The sequence below is a fragment of the Octopus bimaculoides genome, chromosome 3 (assembly GCF_046866305.1).
Source record: "Octopus bimaculoides isolate indiv1 chromosome 3, ASM4686630v1, whole genome shotgun sequence".
Taxonomy (NCBI): domain Eukaryota; kingdom Metazoa; phylum Mollusca; class Cephalopoda; order Octopoda; family Octopodidae; genus Octopus; species Octopus bimaculoides.
This window is the reverse complement of record NC_142930.1, coordinates 95,933,294-95,942,742: the sequence shown is the minus strand read 5'-3', so window position 1 is coordinate 95,942,742 and position 9,449 is coordinate 95,933,294. Positions and strand designations below refer to the sequence as shown.

The following is a 9,449-nucleotide window of genomic DNA, read 5'->3' as shown; positions in this document are numbered from 1 at the left end:
ACAGAACTGGGATTCTTCAGTGAAAAATTCAACTTAAAGTTTTTGCTTATTTTGTGATACAAAAACAAAAAGTACTCAATATCGCCTTTGTGTTAGAAGTGTGCAGAGTCTGAGATAGATTTATTCATATGTTTATTAGTTTGTTTTAGCCACCGCAACCAAGGCCACTCTGGAGCACCACCTTATATGAGATAAACACAATTACATTATTATACAAAACATAGTCTTTTATTCTATCAGCACTCAGCACTTTAGTCAACTGTACACATCACAGAGTTGAGAAGAAAAAGGAAATATATCATTTGATGTGTACAAGAAACCAAAACACTGGCAATTGAACAAATATGTCTTGAATAATAATGTAATCTAGTTTATGTATGAATAAATACATATACACACACTGAGATGACGAAAGTAGATTCCATTTCAACTTGTTTAAATATCAAGGTTCTTAGAGTTATAAATTCTTGCTTAGAGTTTTAACTGGGTCAGTCAATGTAGACAAACTTTTCAAAGGAAAAGTTCAATAAACAATTTTAATAGCCTTATAGTATCTAAAACAATACTGAGGAAGAAAATGAGTAAATAAATAAAATAGCTACAAATATACAAGTATATCAAACGGTCTATCAGAATAAAGGAAGTGATATATGTGTGTGTGTAGACAGACAGACATAGGTGTGTGTGTGTATGGATAGATACACCCTTACAGATAGCTAGGCAGACAAACTGAAACTCAATCACAAATAATGTAAGAAGTCAAATTTCAAAGAGAAAGTTATTCCTGTATTTTCATCAGAATTGACAACTAGACTGTTGGAAGAAAGAAGAAAAAGAAGAAGCAATGTATCTTATTTTGCATTTATACAGTCCATCAAGCATTAAAGAAGACAGACACAGAAAAATCACCTTTGATAAAATGCATTGTAAGTTTTGAAAATTATGTACATTTTATATATGTGTGTATATATGTATACACATATATATATACATATCTGTATGTATATATGCATACACATATATACATATGTGTGTATGTATATATCTGTGTGTGTGTGTGTATACGTGTATGTATATATATATATATATATATATATTTATACATACACACATATGTACAGATAGAGACATCATATGCATATAGATGTGTGTATGTATGTGTGTGTGTGTGTGTGTGTGTGTGTGTGTGTGTGTACCACACAAACATACTCATCATTAAAAAAAAACTTTTTCTCTTAGAGGGTATATGTGATACCAGTGCACAACCTGAGTGTGCTCCACATCATAACCATTATACACATGCACAAAATGCATTCAGACTAAAAAGTTTAGCTTAAAGAGTAGAAAACATGAATGCAAGACAACAAATAAAGGGGGAAAGAGATTTGAAGGGCAATAGAAATAGATGTAAACCCTCCTATTAATGACATTTTTTTTTTCTATCTTCCAAGATTAAGATGAAAGGTCACCGATGGCTTTTTGAAACAGTCTAGCATGCTACTTATGTAATCAAATGTCCATGAGGGGGGAAGAAATTTGGTACATTTATTAAAAAAAAAAAAAATGGAAAGAGTCCAGTAAAGAATCCAGGTCTATCATTGAACCATTAGATTCTGGTTTTAGTCCAAAAGCAGAAAATGATATAAGAGAGTATGTGTGCATGTATGTGTGTGTACTTGTGCGCATGCCTTTTCTGTAATTTTCGAGTTTAAGATTAAAAAAGTGGGGTGGGAGGCGCAGAAAAGGGTCAAAGATTTACAAAAGTTGCAAAAGGCATGTGTGCGTGTTTGCATCTACATGCACACAAACTCACAAGCACACACACACACACACACACAAATACATACATACAATATTTGGCAGTAGCCAAAGATGATCCAAACCACCTAAAAGCATCAATTTTCAATGACTTCTATCCAAATGTAGCAATGATGGAGTATTACAGGTATCCCTGTGTAATTTGAAAATGTAACCTGTAGGTCACGCCCATCTTTTATCAGTTACATTTGCATAAAGATCATAGGTGCCACTGCCCAGTCAACTTGTACATACTATACATTATGTGCAAGCATATATATATATATATATATATATATATATATATATATATATATATATATACACATACATACATATATATATATAACACACACACACACACATACATCGAAATTATATATATATATATATATATATATATATATATAAAATAATGTATGTATGTAAGAGTGTGTGAATATATGTATAGTAAATGTAAACATACTGTCCTTCATATCAAAGTGGAACTCTTAAGTCTTCTGAAAAAATATTTTATACACTGCAGGTTACCATACAATTAGTGTTAGTACTGTTAGAAAATGTACAACTAACAACCAACAATGGAATAAATTGCGGTCTTTCATTTGGTTCTAGGGTAAAAAGTTTTTCGTTTTCCACCCTTTGTATTAACATTATCATTATTATTATTATTATTATTAATATCATTCATTTTTTCCCCCTTCTGTTCAATTCTTAAAAATTTGTTTTTCATAACTTTTTTTTGCTTTTGTTTTTGTTGTTACAGTCATAGTATGTATGGTTTTGGCAGCATCATATTTTATTTGTTGATGTTGCTATCATCATCATTATTTTTATTAAAATTTAACCAGCATCAGCCCTAAATGAACCAATTGCAGAATTACGTCATCGAGCCAAACACAGGGTTATGGCGACATATACTAGGCCCATGTTCATCATAATCAGCTTTGGTATGGCATACTTGGTAGAATTCCGGCTAGAATAGAAAAAAATAAGTATATATATATATATGTATATATAGATAGATAATTGGTTCTCAGATTTTCATCAACACCATGATTCAAACTTTATTATTAACATTTAACCATGCCTTCACCATTCACTGTCATCCCTATCCATTTACACTCTCCCTTCACACTATCATGAACTTACCCTATCTTATCCTCTAATATCCAACTTCCTGTAACTAGAAGCTATGACCTGACATCTCTTCACCATCTCTCATTTTCCAACTGGGATAGCCATGTATCTCCTCTACTGCAAGATACCTGTTACTGGCCATTATCATACTTTGATCTGTCATCACCAGACATAAAGCCACTTCCCTCAATACTACACTCCTCAGTTGAGGGAGTCATGTGATTTATTTAGTGGTCTCACTAGTGCCAGTGCTATGTAAAGTGGTTGATGTTGGGGAGGGCATCCAGCCATAGAAATCATGCAAAAGCTAATATTGGAGTTTGGTGAAGCCTTTTGACTCATCAGCTCCTGTCAAACCATCCAACTCCTGTGCATTAAACAATGAAGATGACAATATACTATGCTCTTCCTTGAGATAGGAATGTAATCCTTATTTACAACTGCTTCCTCATTGGACATTTATCTGCAACTGAAGTAACTGTCTCCACAGCTAGCTACCCTTTCAGTTGCTAACCATTCAACCATCAAGGATTGGAATCTTTGCAGTCAGTTTATAGTGATATAAATAAAGCATGCATTTTGCACCAAAAGCCTCTATGAGAGTTTCTCTCATGGTATCTACTACAGTAAAGTTTGTTTCAACAGAATATCCACATTTATGTAGGGATACATATTTATTTATTCATTGCCTACAAGGGGCTAAACATAGAGGGGACAAACAAGGACAAAGGAATTAAGTCAATTACATCGACCCCAGTGCATAACTGCTACTTACTTAATCAACCCTGAAAGGATGAAAGGCAAAGTTGACCACGGCAGAATTTGAACTCAGAATGTAATGGCAGATGAAATACCACTAGGCATTTCGCCCGGCATGCTAATGATTCTGCCAGCTCACCGCCCTGTAGGGATACATACTAGCTCTCAGTTAGGTAGACTGTACATGCTTTGACTTACGAGCTTTCCCTGAGAGAATACCATAAAGATTGTAGTATGGTTTGAGCTGACGATCATGTGGTCAATAATACAGCAATATTCATTATTTTAATTTAACTAAATTTACTGCCTTTACACACACGGTAGATGATACAATCAGCTAAAACAATAGGCAACCTTCCCTTATGTAATACAGTGAGCCATTTGAGCTTCCTGTCTTTTTATATTAAGGACAAATTAACTTGGAAGTGTTCATCCCTCATCAATCCAGATTCATGTTGAAGGAGGATTAACACTCTCAATGTATTGATAAGAAGCAATTTGCTTATATTTCAATTAATTTTGAAAACAATCAAGAACTTGAAAAGGTTTAATGCACTACAGATTCTTTATTGTGTTAAGCTAATGTTTAGAATTCAGGAAAAAGTTCTTTCATAAAACTGAACTGAAAACTTTACTGAAATATCTTACTATATAAGTCATGAAGTTTTGAACTTAATTACAATTTCATCACCAAGTAAAATGGCCAATGAATGAGCCTGTAATTGGTCACTTGATCTGCTAGAAATAGTAACCAAATCTCCTTCAAATCATATGCGATCATATAAAACAATGGAATGATACATTAGATAATGTTGTCCAAGGTAGCGTTAAAAGACAGTGACAACTGGAGTGCTTTTGACCACAGGTTTGTTCAGTCAGAGTTGACTTAGAGCTAAACAACTTCAACATGTGTATGATCTGATCGAAAACAATCTCTTTTAACTAGATTTGATGATTTTTAGTGGGTGGAAAACACAGACAATATTTTGCTGGTATTTTGTAAATCACTGTAGAGTAATGATAGAAAAGAACTTGTACCCCTATTTTACTAAGTAGAAGTAGCAGATATTTCGGTTGAGAATCTAAAGTTTAAATTGATGAAGAGAGGAAGAATTAGACTAAGACATATTTACCAAAATCAATATCAATATGCAATTTTCATACTGGCCTAAATCAATATGTAGTTTTCTTTTCCAATAAGGCAGCTTCATTGGTGGGGGAGGGTTAAATAAACACACACCACACCACATATAACATTTTCATATTATTATTCTAAATCAGCAAAAACTATACATCAAAGACCTAAATAGTATCTGAGGAAGAAAAATTTCCTTTCATGTCAATGAACTGGTTTTCTGGTTAATAATTTTTTTTTTTAATGATTGCTTTTTGAGACTGAGATTTATATAAAAATCATATAATATAGAAGGAAATAAATACAACTCTATGTTGTCAGTTAACAATAACTCCATTCTATATAATATTCTTTTTATTATTTCATGTCCACTTTTCCATGCTTGCAAGGATGGAATGGTTTCTCCCTCTCTCTAATTTATTTTGGTGGTTCATTTTGTTTTATTTATTGATTGATTGATTTTGGAATTTACTGCTGAAACGTTTTTCATATTGCTGATCATTCAATGATGAATTTTTTTTTTGTTCTTTAACAGGCAAGCTGGAACAAGCAGAATCTTGCTCAGTGATATAACACAGTAGCTAAAGTAGGATTTGCACTTAAAAACCTTTACGCTCACAGCTATTGTATCTCTAGTTTTTATAAAAAAACTTATTGAAGTAGAGAAGTTCTGGTTCTGGTATTTTCCTGATTACCAAGCATTATTAATAACAATATTCATATAATAATTAGAGTAACCAAGAACTGCTCTAATTAGTTCTGTCTACCACAGCCATTAATTTTTTTTCCTACCCAATTATTTCATTAATAAAGTATATCTGATGAAAACAATTCAAAAATTAACTCCTTGAAAGTAGCACAGTACTACCCATTTTGTATGTATAAAAAGAGATATACTGTATATAAAAATTACATACACAGTAATGCTATAACAAAATAAAAGAAAATACATTTGATAGAGTAAATATTTTGATTATAGAGTTATAGCTTCATTTTACAACATTCTGTTATTCAGAGTTTCACATGTCTGTTCATGGACAATCCTCAGAGAGGGCTGGTTGGAGAAATGAATAACTATCACAGTCAGTTTTATTAGTGCAGTTAAATGTACCATAAACATTATGTTCCTATTCACAGATGTATGACATTAAATTTCTGATGTTTCCAGGCTAATAACTTATTAGTATAAGATAAAGAAGTTTACTATGCCTGAAATTTTGAACAAAATGTATAACTTCACATATATCAGTGGCATAGTGGATAAGAGCTTTATTACCCATTGTTGAGAAATAAGTTTTTTTTTCACTTTTAGTTCAAATTCACTTTGTTTCTATGTACATATCCAGAAATAAGTTACCTGAGATGTAGTATAGATGCAAATGCTAAAGTAAAGTTACTCTCTAAAGATAAGATTAAGAGTAAAAACAGGAATTTTCAGAAGTATCTCTACTAAAAATATTTCAATTTTTTTTGCATCTCCCCAACCAATGTTCATATTAAAAGAAAAAAAAAAACCTTTGCTCAAAATAATGTATTAAGTAGTATGGTGGGGTTATAAGTTATTACATAGCTAACAGGTTTAAAGTCATCGAAATACTCACCGTTGAAGCAAGCATACTACCACCAAACCAAACTGCATAACGTTGCATGTGATGAGATATGACCTGGCATTCAATAGGTTTTGGCTGCCAAATAAAATACGTAATGGTTGTAGAGAATTATTCATGAAAACAATATAATTTAATACAAAAGTTATATATCAGCTAATGAAATGTTAATAATGACAAAACAAAAAATTTGTGAAATTGCTGTTATGGAAGTTGACCAGTTTTCTATGAACAAGTGATCATCATCATCATCATCATCATCGTCTTACGTCCGCTTTCCATGCTAGCATGGGTTGGACGATTTGACTGAGGACTGGTGAAACCGGATGGCAACACCAGGCTCCAGTCTGATTTGGCAGAGTTTCTACAGCTGGATGCCCTTCCTAACGCCAACCACTCAGAGAGTGTAGTGGGTGCTTTTACGTGTCACCCGCACGAAAACGGCCACGCTCGAAATGGTGTCTTATGTGCCACCCGCACAAGCCAGTCCAGGGGCACTGGTAACGATCGCGCTCGAAAATCCTACAGGAGCCAGTCAGGCGGTACTGGCAACGGCCACGCTCAAAATGGTGCATCTCATGTGCCACCCGCACAAGAACCAGTCCAGGGGCACTGGCAACGATCTTACTTGGCTTGCCGGGTCTTCTCACGCACAGCACATTTCCAAAGGTCTCGGTCAGTAGTCATCGCCTCGGTGAGGCCCAATGTACGAAGGTCTTGCCTCACCACCTCAGCCCAGGTCTTCCTGGGCCTACCTCTTCCACGGGTTCCCTCAACTGTTAGGGTGTGGCACTTTTTCACGCAGCTATCCTCCTCCATTCTCACCACATGTCCATACCAGCGCAATCGTCTCTCTTGCACGCCACAACTGATGCTTCTAATGTTCAGTTTTTCTCTCAAGATACTTACACTCTGACGGGTATTCACATTGACATTACACATCCAACGGAGCATACTGGCTTCATTCCTTGCGAGCTTACGTATGTCCTCAGCAGTTACAGTCCATGTTTCACTGCCATGTAGCATGGTTGTTCGTACGCAAGCGTCATACAGTCTGCCTTTTACTCTGAGTGAGAGTCCCTTTGTCGCCAGCAGGGGTAAGAGCTCAAATATTGAAATTTTTGCAACATACATTATTTCTACAAGTGCTTTAACCTTTTCACTGCAGAAAGCATTGTTATGTATCGATCTGCCTTTTGTTAAGGATATCACGTTTGAAACTTTTTTGATGAAGATATGTCTGTATATTGAGGCAATATGACTTGTAGAAAATATCAATTCTATTTTTTGACAGATCTATAACATCATTACTAGAATAACAATGAAATTTAATTTTGCAGTTTAAGTGTTAATTGCTTATAATTTGTGAACCATATTTTTTTTTTTTTTAACTGGTAGTATTTTTGATTGATTTTAGTGTTTCTCTTCAAGAAACGTACAGGGGTTTTCCGAAAATCTGCCCAGGGCTGTTAAATGGAAAATTCTATTTTACAAAACTTTTTTTGGGCTTAAATAACCACCCACCTATAATAAGTGCCCATGGGCAGTAAAATGAAAGTAAAATATTTCACCTAGGAAAAACAAAGATATTCTCAAAAACCATATTTATTTTATACAATTCCATTGAACTTCTATCGTTTCCATTATCAGATATATGTTGTTGGCACTCCGTCGCTTACGACGTCGAGGGTTCCAGTTGATCTGATCAACGAAACAGCCTGCTCGTGAATTTAACGTGCAAGTGGCTGAGCACTCCACAAACACGTGTACCCTTAACGTAGTTCTCGGGGATATTCAGCGTGACACAGTGTGATGAGGCTGACCCTTTGAATTACAGGCACAACAGAAACAGGAAGTAAGAATGAGAGAAAGTTGTGGTGAAAGAGTACAGCAGGCTTCGCCACCATCCCCTGCCAGAGCCTCGTGGAGCTTTAGGTGTTTTCGCTCAATAAACACTCACAACGCCCAGTCTGGGAATCGAAACTGCGATCCTATGACCGCGAGTCTGCTGCCCTAACCACTGGGCCATTGCACCTCCTATCAGATATATAGACATAAAGAAACTGAAACAGCCTTAAAAGAAGTAGCATATTAAAAAATATTCTGAAGTTAACAATGGATCTATTAGGAAATATTGAAAATTAAACTGTTGAAAACATGAATAGAAGCCTCGTATGAACAAATAATGTCCTTGGGCATTTATGGTAGAATAATAAACGAATAGTTTCAAGTTAAATATCACGAATTTCTTCATTTGTTGCTTGGCCATAATTCATATCAGAGCAAATTTCACTTACTTGTAACTCATCTTCTTCTTCAATTTTGTCATTATGTGCATCTGGCACATTTACCTCAAGGCCAGACAAAACATCCTGTAAGCGTGAGTTTAAGAGGCTATGTTCTACAGTCTGTCCACGAGGAGCAATTCCACAACATTCAAAGGCACACTTTATAGTTTCTTTATTTAAAGTGGCAACAGCTTGGATCACAAAGTTCACTATCTCTTGATAAGAAGGCTTTTTGCGATATCCTTTATTTGTATACTCCTTTTTGCCATTTGAAAACCAACTCTCCCATTCAGCATGAAGGGCTTTCTTGAAAGGACCAATAATTGATACATCTAACAGCTGCAAGTAAGATGTTGTTTTAGGAGGTATAAGTTTGAGAATCGTATTCTTACGTTTGAACACTTCTAGGAGCTCTGTTTTCTTGTGCACTGAGCATTCATCCATGAATAGCACTGAATTTTGAGCATGGAATAGCTGTGCTGTTCTCTGCCCAAACACTTTGTCAGCCCACAGCTGCATAAGTCCATATGTGATTGATCCCCTGTTGGAGACTGTAGAGTAAATATTCTTTGGGACCTTGATTTTAGGCACGTTTTTCAATCCTTTACGGATAATCATTGTTTTCAACACCTTTCCTGCAGCATTAACACACAACACAGCAGTCAAACAAGCTTTGGTAGCACCACAGTGGCTAGCATCTACATTTTTATTGCTGACAAAGTC

General features: G+C 34.9%; 1 protein-coding gene across 1 annotated transcript in view; it reads right to left on the bottom strand.

Moving 5' to 3' along the window:
* Positions 1-2,293: 2,293 nt before the first annotated feature.
* Positions 2,294-9,449, bottom strand: part of LOC106870259 (actin-related protein 3) — a 78,015-nt gene continuing 70,859 nt past the window's right edge. Inside the window, exons 10-11 of the mRNA XM_089349399.1 lie at positions 6,433-6,516; positions 2,294-2,773 (exon numbers count right to left, since the gene is read on the bottom strand). Coding sequence (XP_089205525.1) covers positions 2,678-2,773; positions 6,433-6,516 — 180 coding nt within the window. The 3' untranslated portion in view covers positions 2,294-2,677. The remainder of the gene's footprint in view (positions 2,774-6,432; positions 6,517-9,449) is intronic.